This window comes from Sinocyclocheilus rhinocerous, unplaced genomic scaffold (assembly GCF_001515625.1).
Source record: "Sinocyclocheilus rhinocerous isolate Xijiao unplaced genomic scaffold, SAMN03320098_v1.1 scaffold229, whole genome shotgun sequence".
Lineage (NCBI taxonomy): Eukaryota > Metazoa > Chordata > Actinopteri > Cypriniformes > Cyprinidae > Sinocyclocheilus > Sinocyclocheilus rhinocerous.
The window spans coordinates 43821-65585 of NW_015635757.1; the positions used below are offsets into that span (position 1 = coordinate 43821).

Consider the following 21765-nt stretch of genomic DNA (forward strand, 5'->3'; position numbering starts at 1 on the left):
AAATCGGTCATCATTTTTCAGCCTCGAGTTCAGAACCTGTATGAGTTTCTTTCTTATGAACACAAGATGAGATATTTTGTAGATTGTGTGTAACTAAACAGTTGACGGTACCCATTGACTTCCATATAATTTTTTTCCATACTATGGAAGTCAATGGCTACCGTCAACTGTTTGGTTACCAACATTCTTCAAATTATTTTCTTTTGTGTTCAACAGAAGAATGGAACAACTTGAGGCTGAGTAAACAATGACAGAAATTTCATTTTTGGGTGAACTATGCCTGTAATTGTCATTCAAATGTCAACAATGTCTATGAATTCAGGGTGAAATTTGACCTGGACATGTTTTGGTGAGATTCACGCAATTAGCAGATTTTGGCCAATTACTGTACATTCTGATTTAGGCTAGAAGTTCAGCACAGGTTAACGTCTTCAGGCCCTTCAGATGCCATAAAACGGACCAGCCCGTGGTCCGACCGCAACGTCTGAACAAACACTGTCCGGCCTTGTCGTGACAGTCGACAGTCAGCACTCTGATTCCGAAAGATGTCTTCATTCGCTTGACCTTTCGTGACATCACGCAGTAATGATTGTTACCACGCCGAGCATCGGCCACTATACAATATACTCCATATTGTGCAAGCTGTGTTGTGCATCCAGATCTCTTGGCTGTGCATCCGGAGCTCTGTGCTGCGACTCCAGGTCTCTGTTGTCTCGTTTATTAGTCCAGTGAGGATTTTTGACATCAGTGCCGTTGGAGCTCAGCCTGTCGTCCCTGTCCACCAGCATGTAGGCCGGCTGACGTGGAAAGCGTGCCTTCTGCAGATGCTTGCTGGAGTCTTCTTGCGCTAGTCTGGCGGGTTCGGAGAAATGCGTCCTGATTTTGGCATTGACGCTGTTCTTGTCGTCGCAGTGCAGCTCTTTTCCCGGCAGGCTGCCGTTGGACGCGTTCTTCTCGATGTGGTTCTTGATCTGGTTGAGCTGCTCGCGGGCGTTGTTCACTGTGTTGTCTTCTGTGCTTCCCGTGGAGTAGGGGGCGGCGGGGTTGATGGCGGTGGGGCTGGAGCTTTGTTTGCGTCGATGCCGCACGCACCACAGGAACACCGACGCCAGTGCCAAAACCCAGATCGCCGTCACTATGGACACCAACAGTGGCACCAAGTAGTCTACTGAACAAGAGAACCAATGAAAACGGATTAATAAAAACAAGCTGGCAAAATATTACATCCCTTCATTGTGCATTTTTCATTTTATTATATTTGATATGTGTTAATAAAACTGAATAGTCTTGTGTTGTAGCTGAATATAATTTTTTTTTTTATATATACGAATAATTATTCATATTATATATGAAGGTTTGGGGTTGGGAAAAGCCTCTTATGCTCACCAAAGCTACAAGTATCTGACTAAAAATTCAGTAAAAACAGTAAAATTTTGAAATATTTTGAAAAATTTTAATTAACCGTTTTCTATTTGAATATATTTTAAAATATAATTTATTCCTGTGATGCAAAGCTGAATTTTCAGCATCATTACTCCAGTCTTCAGTGTCACATGATCCTTCAGAAATCATTCTAGTATGCTGAAACATTTCTTGTTATTATCAATATTGAAAACAGTTGTTGCTGCGGAAATCATTTTTCAAGATTCTTCAAGTTCAGAACAGCATTTATTTGCAATTGAAGTCTTTTGAACATTATAAATGTCTTTACTTTCACTTTTGAACAATTTAATGCATCCGTGCTGAATAAAAGTATTATTTTTTTAAATGAAAAAAACCCCCTCACTAACCCCAAACTTCTGATTGATAGTATGTATCTCAATTAGTGCTGTCAAACGATTAATCGTGATTAATCGCATCCAAAAATAAAAGTTTTTGTTTACATAATATATGTGTGTGTACTGTGTATATTTATTATGTACTGTATATATAAATACAAACACATGCATGTATATATTTAAGAAAAATATGTTACGTATATATATTAAATATATTTATTTATGATATAAATTATATGAATATAAATATATATATGTAAATACATGTAAATATTTTCAAAATATATGCTGCATGTGTGTGTCTTTATATATACATAATAAATATACACAGTACACACACACATATATAATGTAAACAAAAACGTTTATTTTGGATGCGATTAATCGCGATTAATCGTTTGACAGCACTAATCTCAATATTTATGTATTTGTTCTGAATTTGCATAAAATGGTGCTTTATTTCCAATCAGAGCATCCATCATTTGTACCTATGGCTACTTCCTCTAACGTTAAGAGCTTCCTGGCTTCCTGTGGTGTCTCACCGTTGGGGTTCTGCGGCTGTCTGCGCTGAACACGGACCTCAGCGATGGAGCCGATGATGGAGCTGTTCGCGCTGTGTTTGCTCACCAGATCGATGATGCTGTCCGTGATTTCTTTAACAGGAACCCGGCCGTGAATGCCATCCTCAGTCACATGCTACAAAATACAATATTTATATATTAGTTTGTGTCTTTTTATGACTGAAGCTGTTGTTATTTCATTAAAGCAGAACTAAATGCATGGGGTGTTAAAATGATAACAAATATAATACAACAACATAATATATAATAAAATAATATAATATAATAAAAAACATGCACAATATTTCCTTTAAAATGCATCAACATAAATATTTTTATAAGCTATTATTAAATTAAATCAGAATTAAATACATAGTGTTAAAATGAAAATAATAAAAATTATAATAATAAAATACAAATGAACAAAATATTTAAATTAGTGCTGTCAAAGGATTAATCACGATTAATTGCATCCAAAATAAATTTTTTGTGTACATAATATGTGTGTGTACTGTGTATATTTATTATGTACATATAAATGCATGTATATATTTCAGAAAAATGTTATGTTTATATATTAAATATATTTACATATATTATAAATGATATGAATATAAATATATACATGTACATATTTTCAAAATATATAATGTATGTGTGTATATTTATACATTCATAATAAATATACAAAGTACACACATATATTATGTAAACAAAAACTTTTATTTTGGATGCGATTAATTGTGATTAATCGTTTGACAGCACTCATTTAAATTAAAAAAATTAAAACATTTTTTACGACTGAAGCTTGTAAGCTATTATTGAATTAAAGCAGAATTAAATGATTAGTGCAAATAATAGTAATTATAATAAAATACATAATATAAATAAAAAATAATCATATAATAAACAAAAGTAATATAAATATATTATTTATACACCTTTTAGACGACTTTTCCAGTCATTCTTCAATACTATAAGGATATTAAAACTGCACTACAACAAGCTATTTCTAGCCAATGAAATACTGCATGAATGTGACTTACGATGGCCACATGGATCTCATTACTGGCGGCAGAAGAGAGTTCACAGCTCAGAGAGATGGAAAACTCAGCTGAAACGTTTTTAGCCACATACAGATGCCTCAGCTCACGACACACCTGCTCCACCGTCACTCCCTGAGAGCCAAAACAAATACACATCAGAAAACATTTCAAAATGTGTGCATTAATCCAATATATGCAACCTAATCACCCAACCCCACCAGCACACTTTAAATGCCAGTCCCAGTGTCCTCACCTGTGGCATGGTGTCCTTGTGGAAGGTGAAGGTGATGTTGGCGCAGTCGCTCTCGGGGTCACAGCGGGCCCTCATGGCTGGCCGGTGAGCAGACCAGCACTCGCCCTGTGAGGAGCAGGGCTTCACGAAACACTGCTCGTCTCGCACCGGCACACACAGCTGACCCAGAGGACAGTCGCCTCGTCCCGAGCCAAGCATCCGGCAAGGTTTAGGGCCACACCACAGCTGTGGAAGAGAGGAAGGAAGCCATAATGCATCACTATTAACTTCTGTCCATGATTAACGACAGCTTCAACACACAGGCTCACGCTGACATACCTTTGTACAGCTGACAATCCCCCTGTGACAGTAACAGGTGTTACAGTCTTCAGCCCACTTTGCTCCATCTACAGCAATCCGTCCTCCGACCACACACGGACGTCCGGTGACTGAGAGAAAAAACAAGCCATTTAAAAACCATGCTACATCTACACTTTATCTTCTCCACTTCTGACTATTGAGATCTTGAAAAATTAAACTGATGCTTGACTGAAACTTATTGCTTGTCCCATTATTCACAGTTTGTAATGTTTTTGCGAAAAAAAATAGATAAAATAAGCATTGATCTTGCTAATTACAATAAGTTAGCTTGTGCGTGGTAACTGTTAATTAAGAAAAATTAATTCAAAAATAAAGAAATGGATTGCTTCTGAATTTAAATTACTAAATGTATTATTTGTACATTTTATAATTATTTAATATACTGAATTATTTAAAAAAAAATTAAAACCAAAACTAAACCAACTCTGAGCTCATGATGCAAAAAAACCCATAATACTATTAACACAATAGTCACAGTAAAAAATAAAAAATCTATTATAATATATCCTTTAAATCTAGAAAAAAGATAATAAATAAATAAATTACACCATAATTTTAACACAATAGATAAAATCAAAAGTTTAAAAGCTACAATAATATATCCTTTAAATCTAGATTTAAAAAAAAAATAATAAAATACACTATAATATTAACACAATAGATAAAATCAAAAGTTTAAAAGCTAAACTGAGGATATAATATATCCTTTAAATCTACAGCGGAAAAAAATACTAAGGGTTTTAGTAGCAACACCAAACAAACCTAGTTTGATCATGATTTTTTTTTTTTAATTACACAATAATATTAACACAATAGATATTATATTAGCTATAATAAATAGAATAGATAGTAAAGTTTAAAATCTATTATAATATATCCTTTAAATCTAGAAAAAAAACATCTAAATTATTCTCTAGGGGACAGAAAAGTTCCCCTAATGAATGCATGATTGGAAGTATCAACTCTGTAACGGTTTAATACTTAAGTTTGAATTCTGTATGAGCAATAGCTGCATGACTAATAAGTTAATATTAAACAGCAAGCATGGAGCATGTACCTTCCTGACACCTGGGCCCGGTTCTGCCGGGTGGACACAGGCAGCGGTAGCCGTTAATTTCATCGACACACGTGGAGCCGAACGCACAGGGAGACGACTGGCACTCATTGATGTCTGTGGGGTGAGACATGCATGGTTAATACCACTGTAAAATCACCATCTTATGTGTCAATTAGGCTTGCCGCGACAGACGGTGCTGACGGTGATACCGGTGTTAAGCTGCAACAACGGTTACGTCACTTATCCACCGCGGCACCGACCCCCACCGTCGTTTTGATTTTTTGTAGTAATAAAGATCATTTAGTTCAGTAAAAGAACAGACACTACAATTTTGAAAGTGAAAGTAAAATGTGCACGCTGCTTTTACAAGCTATTTAAAAGCGAAGGAAAGCGAGGAAAAGAGGGAACGCCCCCGGCGTTACCGGTATTACCGGTGTTGTCACACGTCGATTAACCGGTGGGAAAATTTCCTCACCGTCACAACCCTAGTGTCAATATGACTATTTATATTGAATTAATTTAGCTACAACCTCACAACACACTGATGAAGCATGAATCACTCACTGATGCGACAGTCCGGCCCTGCGAATCCACTGGCACACTCACAGCGGTACCAGTTATCACCGTCCACACACGTCCCGCTGTTATAGCTGCACACACATTACACACATGATGAGACACGGGGTCAAAGTTCACCAGGACACATGCTGCCTTCAAGTCCTCCTGGGAAATTTCTATTCAAGTCATGTCTTAAAATACAGTAAACTGATTTAACTTCAAATTTCTCCCTATCTCTTCCACTTGTTGGCAAACACAGAAAGCTTTTTAGTGGTAATGCAAGAAAATATCAGTTTATTATTATTTATAATTTGTTTATTTTTTTATTCTTGTGCACCCACAGAGAACAATAATAAAAAAAAAAAAACTAAAAACTTATATTAAAAACGTAATAAATTACAATAAAAAAATATTAATAATTAGCCTCCGCCATGATTCTTTCATTAAAATCTATTAAGTTCAGGACTTAAATATATACTTTTTTATTTTATGGTGTCGTTTATGTGTGCGTATTTCATAAATGTGATCATTCCCATATGACTTGAAGGCATCAACATAATTTATTGAATTGAAATTAAGCTTACTATTTATACTATTTTTATAATGTATATATATATATTATATATAGTTTTATGCATACTATTTACTGTGCTTAATTTGCACTGTATTTCATACATTAAAATGGTTTAAAAATATATGTAGGTAAATATTGCTGCTTATATTTATTGTTATATTATTAAATTGTTTTATAAGTGAAAAAAATATTTTAATCATGCTTTAAAATTTATTAAATTCAATATTAAATTAAATAAAATTTGCAAGCAACAACAAAATTGATTGACCTAAAATGAAGCTTACCATGGTTGTGGGTTGCAATCATTGGAATCTGTAAATTAAACATTAAACACTTTGTTATTAAATGTTATTCGAAACAGAAACATTCATCTGAAGATTATTGTCACGTTGGAGTGAAATCAACATGTTCACATGCACGACTGTCTATAATTCACATTATAGTCAACCAGTAGATCAGTCGCAATAATTTCACCACAGTCATAAATGGCAGATCATAATCCCACCTGAACAATTATCCATCAACGTTATGTTTGCTAATAATATTTCAGCTGAAACTACTCATCAGACTCTGTACTATTTAAGGCATTTTCTGTGATCATATAGAAAAGCCTGGCGTTCTGCCACTGAAGGTAAAGGCGACGTGTGTCATTTTTTTGTATGATAAAAAACGTTCTCCTATCCAGAGACAGCTATAATGATGACGCTAGTGGCGCAGAAATGACACACTTCAGCTTTAAGGAGCTGTCCAATTAGTATATAGTTTGGAAGAGAACCTTAAGCAGCAAAAGGTGAGAGTTGGAAACAGGAAGTAGACAGGAGTCAAGACAGGAAGTAGTAAGGAAGTGGAACAGGAAGTTTTGCCGTACTCTGGCTGCAGGTGAGCCCCTCCCAGCCTTCTTTGCAGACACAGGTGAAGCTGTCACCTGTCACGACACACGTGGCTCCGTTCTCGCAGGGGTTCGGCAGGCAGCTGCTGTTCTTTGCTGTGGAGTGAAGGGGAAAAGCTTTAGAAACTGATTAAGAGGCCAGTTCACAAAAATGCTCAGCCAGGTTGTTAGCGACTCACCTATGTTACAGGTAGCTCCTTCCCATCCAGGAGCACACATGCACTTAAATGAGACGCCTTCGTCAGAGCACGCTGCTGTTCTTTGCTGTGGAGTGAAGGGGAAAAGCTTTAGAAACTGATTAAGAGGCCAGTTCACAAAAATGCTCAGCCAGGTTGTTAGCGGCTCACCTATGTTACAGGTAGCTCCTTCCCATCCAGGAGCACACATGCACTTAAATGAGTCGCCTTCGTCAGAGCACATGCCCCCATTGTTACAAGTGGCCTCGTCACATTGGCTCTCGCCTATAAACGAGAAGAAATCAGCTGTCAGACTAATGGACTATATTCAAATCATTTACTGCATACCTGAATGATTTATTAGGCTAATTCTGCGACCCTTTCATTGTCTTGTGACTTGCAGGATAATAGCGTTTGATTGGCAAAAATTAAACTAGTCAGAAAGTCAGATTTGTTTCCATGAATCAGTTCAAACTGTCTTTTTAAATGAACTGATTCAAAACTCTGATTCAATGATTCATTTGTATCATCACTCAAAAATGTTCAGGGACGGTTTTCGAATAGTTTTGTAAAAATAAATTTTTATTATATTTAATTAGATTATCTTTTCACATAAATTAAAAAGATTAAATATCATTCTTAAAGATTTTATTAAATTACAATATTCTTATTTGTGAAAAAACATGCAAGATTTTTACTGTATTTTTGTTTTTACATTAAACATATTGAATCTGCTTGACAATAGTGGCTGATTGTTGACGAAATTTTAGATGTTTTTTATTATAACTTTGTTAGTTAAATCAAATTAATAATAATAATAAATATTTTTAGAATTTTTACTTGTTTAACATTTAAATAACAGCAACAGTTAAATAATAACAACAATGATAATAATAATAATTATTATTATATTAATAATATTATTTTAATTCATAATTAATTGATATTATTATAGTTAATAATTTTTTTTGCTATACAGTAAAATAATAATCAATAGTGTTAACATTATTAATTAATAATCATTATAAACAATTTCGTAATTTTTTATTAATGAGTATTTTGTTATTTAGTCTTATTTAAAGCAAAAATATCTAAGCATCCTTAAAACAAGATAAATTCATTTGAAAAGCAAAAAGTCATTTAACAATGACTTTTCCAGCCATTTGCATAACTAGAAAAATGTTACTGACAAAAGAAATTTTCATGAAATGACACCGGACATTTCAAGATTTTACGAATTAACATGATTTTACAAATCATCATATAATTCATGCCAGGATGTGGAAGTGCCATGATGATTAACTGACAGAAATTAAGCCACTTTTATAATACTTATCACCTTAAAATATATAGTAATACTTATCACCACTTATACTGGTATGCAAATGAGGAGGCGGGGCTTACGTGAGTGACAGGTCTTTCCCTTCCAGCCGTTTTCACACTCGCAGTAAAAGTCATTGACCAGATCACGGCACACTCCTCGATCCCGACAGGGGTTCATGTTGCAGTCGTCAATGTCTGTTTTGGAAACGCACAATATTTTAGCGATCAATATAATTGGAGAAATTAGAAGTGTTTTTAATTGCATAAAGTGATATTCAAAGGTGAAATGCACTCACCGCTCTCACAGTTGTGTCCCTCCCAGCCATCAGCACAGATACACTGGTACGCGTTGATTTTATCAATGCAAGTACCGCCGTTACGGCAGGGACTACTTTCACAGTCGTTGATGTCTGAGAGTAAAGAGTGAGAGATGCGCTGCTGAAAAGTTTGGGAGGCGTTGAATCTAACGACAGCAAAGGACACTGGGATACGAATTGGGCTTACTCTCATGGCAGTACGTGCCGGTGAATCCCTCCTGACACTCGCAGCTGAAGTGCCCTCCGGCGTGACTTCGACAGCGGCCGTGAGGACCACAAACGTTAGAGGAGATGAGCCGCATGCCGCCCGGAGTGCTGTTAGACGCCACGGCAACCGTGCAGCTGTCAATCACTGCAGGAAAACATGAGGACTGAGTCATCAACATTCCTTCTGGTCAAAATCCTTAATCTAGAATAAGTCAGAATCAAGTCCAGCAACTGGTAGTCATTCAGACCAGCTAGAAAACATATAGAAGCTGGTTTTAGCTAGATTTCTCTCCACGGCATTCCTAATAATAATAATAATTATTATTATTATTAATATTATAGAATTAATAGTATTGATGTTGACAATAACTTTATTTATTATAATCTTAATCATTCTGAAAATAGTAGTAATAATAATAACAATAATTATATAGTTAATAATTATGAATATATTATTTTTATTATTATTACTATTTTATGCTGATTAAGAATATTAAATATACTTATTGTCAACATTACTAATAACATTAATTATTATGTTTTACTAAGTAATAATAATTTATTCAAGTAATAATGAAAGTATTTTAATATTTTCTTAAATTCTTGTTTTACAGTAAATAATAATAACTGCAAAAAAGTAATTATTATTATCGTTGTTATTTCTTCTTACTTGCTATACAGTAAAATAATTACTAATATTATTAATTAATAATCATTAATAATAAAATTTCATAATTAACAAGTATTTTTATTTAGTCTTGCTTTAGAGAAAAAAAACATCTAAACATCCTTTAAACGAGATAAACAAAAAAAGTAATCTGAACAATGACTTTCCATGACTTTTAAATTGACATTTGTGCAATTTTAAATATTTTAGAACTGAGCATATCTAGAAAAAAAATCACCACAGAAATTTCTATGAAAAGTCATTGAATTTTAAGATTTTTGAATTAACATGACTTTTAAATAAAATTTGAAAATATTTCCAGGGTTTCCATCACCATGGGAACTCTGCCTTCATCCAAATATGTCACTGACAGCTATGATGAAAGCAGACAGCGGCATGCTAAGAATTAGCCAAGTCGTCATGTAGTCTGACTAGCGGTGGGTTTTCCCCTCTCGGTAAGCTCACTCTGGGTTAGCATACGCGTCATGTAACGATATCCTAGCTGTTACCATGGTGCTCCAGCCCAGGAGACCAATAGACTAGAGTTAGCAATCGCTAACGCTACGGCATACACAATGGCACAGCATCAAACGCGCCGAGGCCTTGAGATGAGGATAGTCTTACGGCTGCGCTGACTAAAAAAAGACTGGACTTCTATTTCCAGTGCCCATTAAAACCTCAGAATGTGCCCAACCAGATAATCTTACATGAGGCTCGCGATCTGGAGTCTGAGAGCGCCGATTAGCACTCAATGAAGCTGGAGACTTCAGGACTCCTCCAGTATTCGCTCTAGAGCTAACACGGATTTTCAATGGATATCTTTCATTGACAGTAAACCAACTAGCTCAGGTTTGCGAAATAAAGAAGTAAAAGTAACAAAGAAGTAAAAATCCCATTTATTTTCTATAAAGTGAAATAAATAATTTAAATGAAATAAATAAAGATAAAATAATTTTCAATATTATTCATAAAAAATAATAACAAATAAATACATATATATATATATACATACAGCAGTCTACTGTAGCAACTGCTTTAGTGGATGAGACAAAAAAAAAGTTGCTTTTTATCTGAAATGCTGATCTAAAAATCAGAAAGTGAGAAAAATAAAAGGCAAGTGACTTTCTTCACTACACGATAATCTGACAGGAAGTCAAGCCTAGCAATCCACTGAGCTCCCTCTCTCGCTGTGATTTATTCCCAGTGACCATCTGGACAGTGGACAAACAATGTGGCAAGAGCTGTGAATGACCAGCCACATTAGTCATAGGCTTTTACCTCGACCCCTTAGGTCCCTAATCTTTACACTTTTGGTCTTTTACTGTGGCCAAATGACCGGAGCCCCTTTTCTCACTGGCTGCTGACACGGTCTTTCCCACTGGACAAAAGGCTTTGAGCTGCTGCACCCCCACCGCCCTTCACTGTTACCACCCCACCCCACCACTGCCCCTATCTCTGACCCAACTGACAGGAACAGGAGTTTGTTTTGTTTTCTGAGACGACAGGAATGAGAATGGAACTCTAAAGCCGCGCGGCTACAAAAACATTACGAGAGGGCCAGTGGGCCATGATCCACTTGTGAATAAAAAGAAGAGGGGAAAAAATATTTTTAACTCAAAATATATATATATATTTGCAACTCTTCATATATATATATATACTGTATATATAATATATAATATTATGAGCCATATATTGATATATATACTACTGGATTTTCTGGGTAACCTACCTTGGCATGGTGTGATGAGGCAGTGGTCTTTAAGTTGGGAGCAGTTTTTGCCTTCGTAATCTTCGGGACATTTACAGTAGTAATCTGAGGCCAGGCTAAAACACTGAGCTCCGTTCTGACACGCGCCACTCTCACAGTAGTCTATGTCCAGCTGAAGACAAAATCACACAGACCACACACACTCTAATACCTGCTCACAAGGTTTATGTAGGCACGTTTACAACAAATCATTAATGACCAGAAAAGGTTTTGGAGCTCACCTGACACGTGGCACCTGAGAAACCAGGTGGACACAGACACTGGAATCCGTTGACAGCGTCCTGGCAGCGTCCGCCGTTGAGACAGGGGCGACTAGCGCACTCGTCCACGTCTCGCTCACAGTGTTCACCTGCAAAGCCTGCTGCGCACACACATCGATATCCATTCACAAGATCCTGACAGACACACACACACAGAGCAAGAGAGAGAGAGACATTAGGAATGGGCGGCGTAATGGTATATTCACTCAAAAAAGAAATATTACAAAAATCAGCATGAAATAATAATAATTGAATATACTGTGAAGTAAAATCATTGTTGTTGTTATTTTTCATATTGATGAAGATGATACATAATAATTATTGTAAACATTACTAATAATAATAATAATTATTATTATTATTATTAACACTGGAATCCATTGACAGCGTCCTGGCAGCGTCCGCCGTTGAGACAGGGGCGACTAGCGCACTCGTCCACGTCTCGCTCACAGTGTTCACCTGCAAAGCCTGCTGCGCACACACATCGATATCCATTCACAAGATCCTGACAGACACACACACACAGAGCAAGAGAGAGAGAGACATTAGGAATGGGCGGCGTAATGGTATATTCACTCAAAAAAGAAATATTACAAAAATCAGCATGAAATAATAATAATTGAATATACTGTGAAGTAAAATCATTGTTGTTGTTATTTTTCATATTGATGAAGATGATACATAATAATTATTGTAAACATTACTAATAATAATAATAATAATAATTATTATTATTATTAGTAGTAGTAGTAGTAGTAGTAGTAGTAGTATTTATATATTGCATAATTTCTTAATTCTGGTAATAATAATAATTATAATTGTTATTAATATTAATAATAACAATTCATCCTTGCTATACAGTAAAAAAGTAGTTGTATTAATATTATTAATATTAACAATCATTAATAATATAATTTACACTAATCCATATTAAATAATAATAATAATATATTATATTGTAAAATAAAATTATTGTTATTATTTTATTATTTCAAGCTGAGTAAAATGATAAATAATAATTGCTGTAAACATTAATTATAATATTAATAACAATTACTATTATTATTGTTATTAATAATATGATTTGTCAATAATTATTAATAATGTTATTTAATAATTTATAGATTTTCTGAATTCTTACTTTCTACACAATATATTAATAACATCAACAACAATTACTATTATTATTATTATTAACTTTTCTGTGCTATACAGTAAAATAATTAACTGTATTAATAGTATTAATAATCATTATTAATATAATTCAAAAACAATTAGTCCTTTATATTAATAATTATTAAATTAAAGTCTTGTTTTAAAGCAAAAATGTCTAAAAAAACATCCTTAATACAAGATTAATTCACTTGAGGAGCAAAACTGTGTAAGATACAACATACTTTCATAGAATGCATCTTGAATTTTATTTTCTTGGCCCACTGACAAATAGTTTTTCTTTTAAGCATAAATCAAACACAAGACAATAACGCTCACCCCTAGTACAGATATTTTACTTTCTATAAGGGACTAATAACCTAAAGTCCATTACAACATGTTTCATTTGATCAAATCAAAGATGGGATTGTCAGAACTGATTAGGTCTTTCCTCGCTGTGTTTTGAGAGCTAACTGGCTCAGACAAAGTCCTAATGCATTCCAGCTGTACACCACTCAGCCTGGACTACAGCACTGAACCAGAGTGAGCAACGTATACAGAGAGAGCGAAAAAACAATGGATAGGAGACAAGGGCAGGAGACAAGAATGTTTATGGTAATCCGATCGTTTCACAAACTCACTCTGTCTTTTTGACCACTTTGTCTTTATGTTCACTCTCCAAAACATGACTCAGCTTCTGCTATTTTTAAACAGGAATGGATGGAGGTGATAGAAACGGGGGGCTTTCACATCTGCCAAAAGCGCTGGAAAACATTTGAGGCCTTACCTTACACAGTCCTCTGTTAAGACACTGTCCGTGGCAGTCGTTGACATCTGCGGGGGGGGGGGAACCCATCAAAATATCAGTTCACATTTCAGAAATCACGCCAAGAAAGCAAGATCAGGCTCCATATCAGGCCCAGACAGAGTCTGCACACTTATTTGCATTTTCGGGAGAAAATCTTGAGTTTAAACCAGGTGAAACATGTGAAACAGAGATGGCTGAGAATACTAGACGCTTTTAGCAGCTGAAAGCTAATAAAATTAGTCAAAATATTGAATAAACTTACAAGTGGCAATGCATTTGCCAAATCGCTGATAGTCTGGTATCTAAATATTGCTCAGGTCACTCCTTCAGTAAGTCTATTTCAGTTGTTTTTGACCATTTTACTATCAACCAGACAAAAATTAAATGTCTGGTCATTAAAAAAACTCTCTCTCTCTCTCTTAATGACCTGCACGATTTTAGGTATCATTCATATCCATACTACAACTGATAGGGCTTTGCTTAAATGTCATGCTGGGATCTTTAGGAAAACTGTTTGATGAATCGAATGAATTGGTGAATCATTTTTTTGGAACGGATTCATTTCAATGAACCTACCAGAGAGCAATGTTGTATTTTGCCACACTAAACCACTAGTTTTTGGAAAAATATGAAATAAATAATGGACAACTACTGTCATGCTTAGCAAGTAATATTAGTGTTATTTAGTATAATTTATATACTATTATTATCTTATGTTTTTTATGTCTTTTTTAGTTTTAGTATTTTTTTTTAAAATATTTCTATTTACTAATAGAATAATAATTTAATTTATTTTTATTTCTGTTTTAATTTTGGTTATTTTAGTATTTCATTATTTTTTATTTCATTTTCATGCTTAGTAATATTAGTGTTATTTAGTATAATTTATATACTATTATTATCTTATGTTTTTTATGTCTTTTTTAGTTTTAGTATTTTTTTTTTAAATATTTCTATTTACTAATAGAATAATAATTTAATTTATTTTTATTTCTGTTTTAATTTTGGTTATTTTAGTATTTCATTATTTTTTATTTCATTTAGTTGTCAAGGAAGCATTTACGGTAAAGCTTTTCATCTAATATTCATCTAATAATTTGACTTTATTTCAGCTTTATTGCAACAAATGAAGACATTTTTAATAGGTTTATTTAACAACTCTAAAAAAGTAACTAATTACTAGCTCCTAATTACATTTCCAACAGTGTAATTAGATTACTGTACTAATTACTCTCTCTAAAGTATTGCATTGCTTATTACTAATCACTTTCCAAATCCCTTATCAATCTTGTCCAGCTGAACAATACAAGGACAGACATAAAACTGCTATTTAATTCTTTAAAAAAAAACGATATATATATATATATATATATATATTTTAACATTAGATGTAATATTTTGATTTTAATTGCACCATTGTTTTACAGAGAATTGTTCTATAGTCTATAGAGTATTTAATGCAATTACATTAGAGGTGACTGTAATTAAATCACAGAAAAATGAAGAGTAATCCCTTACTTTACTTTTTCAGTGGAAAATTACAGTAATTAATTACTTAGTAATGCATTACACCCAACACTGCTATATGATATGCAAACATCTGAACTTCTTTTAGAGCTCCTAATAATTCAAACTCTGCCTGCATTCATTTGAAACCGTGAAATACTTACTGATGTCGCAATTCTGGCCCATCCAACCAGGGAGGCACTCGCAAAAGTATCCGCCAATCAGATTCCGGCAGGAGAGGGCATTGACGCATGGGCTTTCCTCGCACTCATTAGCATCTGAGCCAAAAATGACAAAAGAAATCAGCATGAGCAGTCTAAATTACAATCAGACTGATACGCACGCAGCCAAGCGTCCCTCAGGAATTTGTGCGTGTGTGTTAATGGACTGTAAATGCGCTTTCGTATGAATCAGCGGCGGGGGTCTCATGGTGGTCTGGTACTTAAATTCTTCCAAGGCTGACTCGGTTACCACGGTAAATTGGATTTTTGAACAAACACACCCTGACTCAAAGAAAGAGAGGGAGGCACACACCAATGAGACAGGTCTTTCCAGTCCACTGCGTGGGGCAGATGCATTTAAAACCGTCCACCAGGTCCACACACACGCCGCTGTGATTGCACGGGTTCGGACTGCAGTCATCTTCATCTGAGGAAGAGGGGGAGACATCATAGTTTAAGAGACTTCTGAAATTCAGAGTTTGGTTTCAGTTATCTTGTTCTAATATATTAGAATGATTTCTGAAGGAAAATTCATCACAGGAATTAATTACATTTTAAAATATATTCAAATATTACAAACAAGTTATTTCAAATGATAATAATATTTTGCAAATTACTAATAGTTTTATTAATAGCAATATTACTAATAGTTTTTATTGTATTTTTCATCAAATAAATGCATTTTTAATTATTAAAAATAATAATTAAAAATGTTGTTATTATTATTATTATTATTATTAATGTTGGCCACTGTTGTTAATGATATTTAATAATTAATATATATTTCTTAATAATAACTAATATAACTATATTAAAATCTTTATTTATACTATATAATTAATATTTTTTAACATTATTATTTAATCATTAGTAATAAGTATTTTCTTAGTCTTACTTTTCAAGCAAAAATTTCTAAACATCCTTAAAGCAAGATTTGTTTATTTGAAAAGCAACATTGTGTAAGACATATTTTCATAGAACATATGTTTGCTTGTCTACTGGCAAGTTTTTTGTTTTTTAAGCACAAAAAACAATTTTGCTCACCCCTAGTTAGGATATTTTACTTGTAGAATAAGGGACAAATAGCCTACTTGAAAAAAGTTCAAATAGTGTGTTGCTATGCCGTTGCTACAGTGTTCTGAGTGATTTTAATGTGATGACATGCAGTTGCTCGGTTATTCTGGGTGGCTGCTCTCTGGCTTGAGTCAAAAGAGCCCAACTCCAAGTCTCATTCTGGTTTCTATATATGGCTCAGCTCTCTCCTTCAAAGTAGTTTGATGTATGAAAAACCAAAGGCCAATCTGAGCAGTTTGAGACAGTGCAGAGATGGCTTACTGATGTTGCAGGACGGTCCGGTCCAGCCCGGCGCACACTGACACTCAAAGCCCTGACTGGACTCCACACAACTGCCTCCGTTCAGACACGGCTCAGACAGACAGGCGTTATCCGCTGCAGAGAGCCAGAGAGAGAGATGTTATAATGTAGGGCTCACACACAATCAAAGCAAAACTGAGACAGAACAGCATTTTCCAAAGGAATGCACAAAATACACAGACATTTTACCCCAAAATAAAACACATGGACCACACATTTGCCAAACAATGACAAACTCCCTTTCTATCTAGCAGCACTGTGTATGCCTCTGCCTGTCTCATGTTATCTTATGACTGCACGGTCTCTTTCCACTCACGTAATAATAATTAAAACTCAAATCAAAAATTCATGTCCATTTATTTAACCAGTTAGTTGGTTAGTAGCCACTTCGTGTCAGGCAGTGTTGTTATTGTTAATGAAAACCATTAAAAATAGGTTTTATTAATTGCAAAAAAAATAAATAAATAAAATAAAATAAAACTTTACAAAGAAACATTAGAAATTTTGCTTTGGCAACTAACTGAAGAAGTTGTTTAAGTTAAGCTTATATACGTACTAGAATTACTAAAACTAAAACTGAAATAATAAAACTATATATATAAAAATTAAAATAAAATAAAATAAAACATTAAAACTTTACAAAGAAATATTAAAAACATTTGCCTTGGCAACTTACTGAAGAAGTTGTTTAAGTTAAGCTTATATAAGTACTAGAATTACCAAAACTAAAACTGAAATAAAAAGAAAACTAAATTTATAAAAAGAAAAAATATTAAATATTAAAAAAATTATAAAAATGACAAAAAATACTGAAACATTTACTAAAATTAAAACAAATATTGAAAATATACACAAGCCAATTCAAAATATTGATAAACACTCTAATAGTAAATAAATAATACTAAAATAACTATATAAAATAATTTTAAAAAAATTGACCCACTGACTGTACATTATGACTTTTTTTTTTAACTTATTTTACAATGCTGTGGAAATACAAATGCTCAGTTACAGCATGCAAACTGACATTTCACTAATATCTGCCACAAAAAAAATTTTTTTTTATAGTTTTCTAATGCAAATATATAGCAGTCCTCTGTTTCTGTAAAGCTTTACTGAAAACAGGGCTTTTCCCCAATTCAGAGATCATGAGACGTTCTGTAAAGCTTCTCAGAGCAAGCCACGGTCGCAGAGTTTAGCAAAGGGTCAGCTGAATGTTCAGCTGAGAGAGAGAAGGATCAGTGTGAGTTTTGTTGCTTCAAATCACATTGTCTTAGAGTTCACAGACAGTCAGGCAGGGTCACGTCTTGGTTTTCCCCTTTCAATCTCCCAGTCACTCCCTCTCTTCGCTCTATCGCTCTTTATCAGATCAGTCAGTGGACGGGAAAGCCCCTTTGGCCTTTCTCACACCGCACAGAGACCACCAACAAAAACAGACGAGTGTAGCAAGAGGCCGTGAGCTTGTATTTCCAATAAAACATGACAAGAAAAAGGATAAACAAAAATCGAAGCAAACCAGAGCAAAACGAAAACAGCAGAACAAGAAAATATCTCTATTATTGCATCCAGGATGGCCTGGTGAAGTGTGTTTGACAGAAGACACACCGTGCCAAACCAACCCAAGCAACAGATCTATTTTTCCAGCACACATATGTGACACGATGTGATGCATTATTCTGCCCAAATCAAATGAATGCACACTGCATTCTTCGGCTTGGCCAGGATACGAACGGCTTGATTAGTAAGTGTATGTTTGCGTGTGTGTCTCTCTGCTCTTTTCTCCCTTACTGCGCATAAAAATGTCCTGTCCAAAGAAAGATAGATGACAGAATCGAGAAAAGATAAATATGGACATGAAGGATCCAAAATTAACCGTCACCAAGTGCCAAATGTGAGTCAAATTTGGCTTTGGCCAGTAAATAAAACTGAGTTTCTCGTCAGATGGCTGACATGAACTGCAACACGATACATGGCTTATTTTAATGACTCGCTGATAAGTAACGTGAGGGATTCTGATCAAAAACATGCAAACTGTGCACTCAAGAAAACATCTATCAAACTTTTTTTCTTCTTTGGAGAATTCAGATCAATCAGAATTTTATCCATGATGGTTTTTCTCCAGTACTTCCATGAATGTGGAATATTCCTCACATCAAATACAATTTCATTCAGCAAGGGTGCATTAATTTGATCAAGAGTAACAGTAAAGACATTTATAATGTTAGAAAAAGATTTTATTCTTTTGAACTTCTATTCATCAAAGAATCCTGAAATAAAATGTATTACAGTTCCCACAAAAATATGAAGCAGCACAACTGTTTCCAACATTGATAATAAATCAGCATATTAGAATGATTTCTGAAGGATCATGTGACACTGAAGACTGGAGTAATGATGCTGAAAATTCAGCTGTAGTGTACTAAATAAAAAGTTTTTTGTGATTCATAATCCTCAGAATGAAACTGAACTTAAGTCACAAAGTTCAATCAGGAGTCGGGCGCCACCGCCCCCCGCAGTGGTATTTGTCTGGTCCTGTGTTACTGCAGGTGCCGCCATTCAGACAGGGCTGTCGCGTACCACAGGTGTTCAAGTCTACGCCATACAAAACAATTCAACAAATGACCCAGGCTGAAGAACAGAACAGAATAGAATAGAATGAATTAAAATATTTCTTATTTTGTATATTATTTTTAACAGCAACAATAATCAAAATAATGTAATAATTATTATTTATTAAAATTTTAATAAATATAAAAAAATTTGACCAAATTGTGCAGCCCTACAAAAATGCACAAAAAAGCTATTTAAAGAAAAAATAATCACATTTTAAACCACAATTGCAATTTCTCTCATAAAAAAAATAAATAAAATTTTGCAGCCCTAGTTAGGAGATTCTATATGTTGCCATCGTAGTGTTCCAAATTAGTCACTTAATAGTAGGCCAGTGCAGAAAATTGGTTTCGTTTGAGCTTACTTATGAGGCTATGGGCTTTTGAGTTAGCATGCTACCTTAGAAGGGCACTGCCTATTTAGACATAAGTCAGCTCACTTGATATTGGAAAAGAATCATTAAATCGATTATCCGAATAAATAAATGCTATGTGTTACCTGCAGTCTCCAGGCACTTTACAGGAGCCATGCTCAGTGCTGCAGCCCTGCTTACAGATGGCTAAGAAAACAAGAGAGTAAGAGGAATATGGTTACTGCTATCAGCTCCATCTGTGTGATCTCAGCAGTTCTCTCTCATCACGCCATTCCAGCCGCTCTGAACATCATCTGCCAACATGATGTAATTTCTCCTCCCCTCCACTCGTGTTTCTTCATGCGGGAGTGAATGAGGGAATAAACACTATTACAGAGATAAAATCCACCCTAATACTGTCGCAAACCCACACCGTATTAAACACTAACAACACACACTAGCTGGCAGATGGGATGCTGTGTGTGTGTGAGCCAAAGCTTTGTTGTGATAGTGACAATCTCAAATAACAACATCCCTATGAGGTCAGTGATTCAGAGCCAGTATGAGTCCAGTCTGACCGAGCCGAAATCCCATTTCCCACAAATTTCAGTGATTTTTTCATTGTTTTGTGAATTTGTTTTAAAAGAACAATTTGTAGCCGATTTAAATGTTTATAAAATTATTTAAAACATATTTTAAAAACAGAAATGTTTTTTAATTGTAATTAATTTCCATTAGTATTTCAGGTTTGGACATTTTTTTTTATTTCCTGATATTATATACACATATACACCACTGTTCAAAAGTTTGAGGTCAGTAAGATTTTTTTTTTTTTTTTAGAAATGTATATATTTATTCAGCAATGCATTAAATTTATCAAAAGTCACCAAAAAGACATTAATAAAGTTACAAAAGATTTCTCTTTTAAAATTTTTTCTTTTGAACAATCATTTTTGAACTTTGATAAGCTATTCATCAAATAATGTTTAAAAAAATGCATTACAGTCTCCAAAAAAAAAAAATATTAAGCAGCACAACTGTTTCCAGTGCTGTTAAAAAATGTTTCTTGAGCAGCAAATCAGCATATTAGAGTGATTTCTGAAGGATCATGTGACACCGAAGACTGCAGTAACAATGCTGAAAATTCACAGCTTTGCATCACAGGAATAAATTACATTTACAATATATTCAAATAGACATCAATTATTTTAAAACTGTAATAATATTTCACAATATTACTGTTTTTACTGTATGTTTTATTAAATAAATGCAGCCTTGGTGAGCAGAAGAGACCTTTTTAAAAACATTAAAAAATCGTACCAACCTCAAACTTTGAAACGGTAGTGTGCACACATAATGTGCCCAATGGAAACAGACCTCAAATATGAAATGTGAAGTATTTTACCTCTAGCATGAAATCCATAAATTCATGCACAACAGCGCTGTAAATCTGACAAAGGCTCCACCCCTTACCAGTGTTGCATTCAGGGCCAGCCCATCCCTCCAAGCAGGTCTTGTTGCCATTGTGATCGCAGGTATAGTGGTTAGTAATTGTATGAATTTAATTACACTATTTATTGTATGTATAATAAATTAAATAAAAAAAATAAATTCTAATATAATTTTAATATTTACATAAAATATATTTATTATAAAATTACAGTAGATTTTATTCCCCGTTCATTAATTGTGCACAGTATACATTAAATATACTGCTGAATTACTGTGAGTATTATTGTTTGTGAACACAACTGCTTTATTTTGTCTTTAAACACTAGTTACACAGCAATCATTTGATTGGTTATGTTCACTGCTGTCGCATTTACTAATGGCATTCATGTGTGTGTGTGTGTGTGTGTGTGTTAATAATGAATGCTGCACTACAGAAGCTGGACCCGTGCTAAAGGCTACTTGGCATGTTGGTGTTAAGTACAAGTCAATATTTG

The 21765-nt window shown here is 34.2% G+C and overlaps 1 protein-coding gene across 1 annotated transcript in view; it reads right to left on the bottom strand.

Annotated features, from left to right (window-relative positions):
- Positions 1 to 227: 227 nt before the first annotated feature.
- The window catches only part of LOC107747432 (protein jagged-1a), a 30357-nt gene continuing 8819 nt past the window's right edge, over positions 228 to 21765 (bottom strand). Inside the window, exons 5-25 of the mRNA XM_016561931.1 lie at positions 19970 to 20026; positions 19372 to 19449; positions 16819 to 16932; positions 15797 to 15910; positions 15427 to 15540; positions 13736 to 13782; positions 11758 to 11931; positions 11498 to 11648; positions 9079 to 9243; positions 8871 to 8984; positions 8656 to 8769; positions 7423 to 7536; positions 7055 to 7171; positions 6471 to 6498; positions 5619 to 5704; positions 5055 to 5168; positions 3956 to 4065; positions 3638 to 3862; positions 3385 to 3516; positions 2321 to 2474; positions 228 to 1168 (exon numbers count right to left, since the gene is read on the bottom strand). Of these exons, the coding sequence (XP_016417417.1) occupies positions 615 to 1168; positions 2321 to 2474; positions 3385 to 3516; positions 3638 to 3862; positions 3956 to 4065; positions 5055 to 5168; positions 5619 to 5704; positions 6471 to 6498; positions 7055 to 7171; positions 7423 to 7536; positions 8656 to 8769; positions 8871 to 8984; positions 9079 to 9243; positions 11498 to 11648; positions 11758 to 11931; positions 13736 to 13782; positions 15427 to 15540; positions 15797 to 15910; positions 16819 to 16932; positions 19372 to 19449; positions 19970 to 20026 (2876 nt within the window). The 3' untranslated portion in view covers positions 228 to 614. The remainder of the gene's footprint in view (positions 1169 to 2320; positions 2475 to 3384; positions 3517 to 3637; positions 3863 to 3955; positions 4066 to 5054; positions 5169 to 5618; positions 5705 to 6470; positions 6499 to 7054; positions 7172 to 7422; positions 7537 to 8655; positions 8770 to 8870; positions 8985 to 9078; positions 9244 to 11497; positions 11649 to 11757; positions 11932 to 13735; positions 13783 to 15426; positions 15541 to 15796; positions 15911 to 16818; positions 16933 to 19371; positions 19450 to 19969; positions 20027 to 21765) is intronic.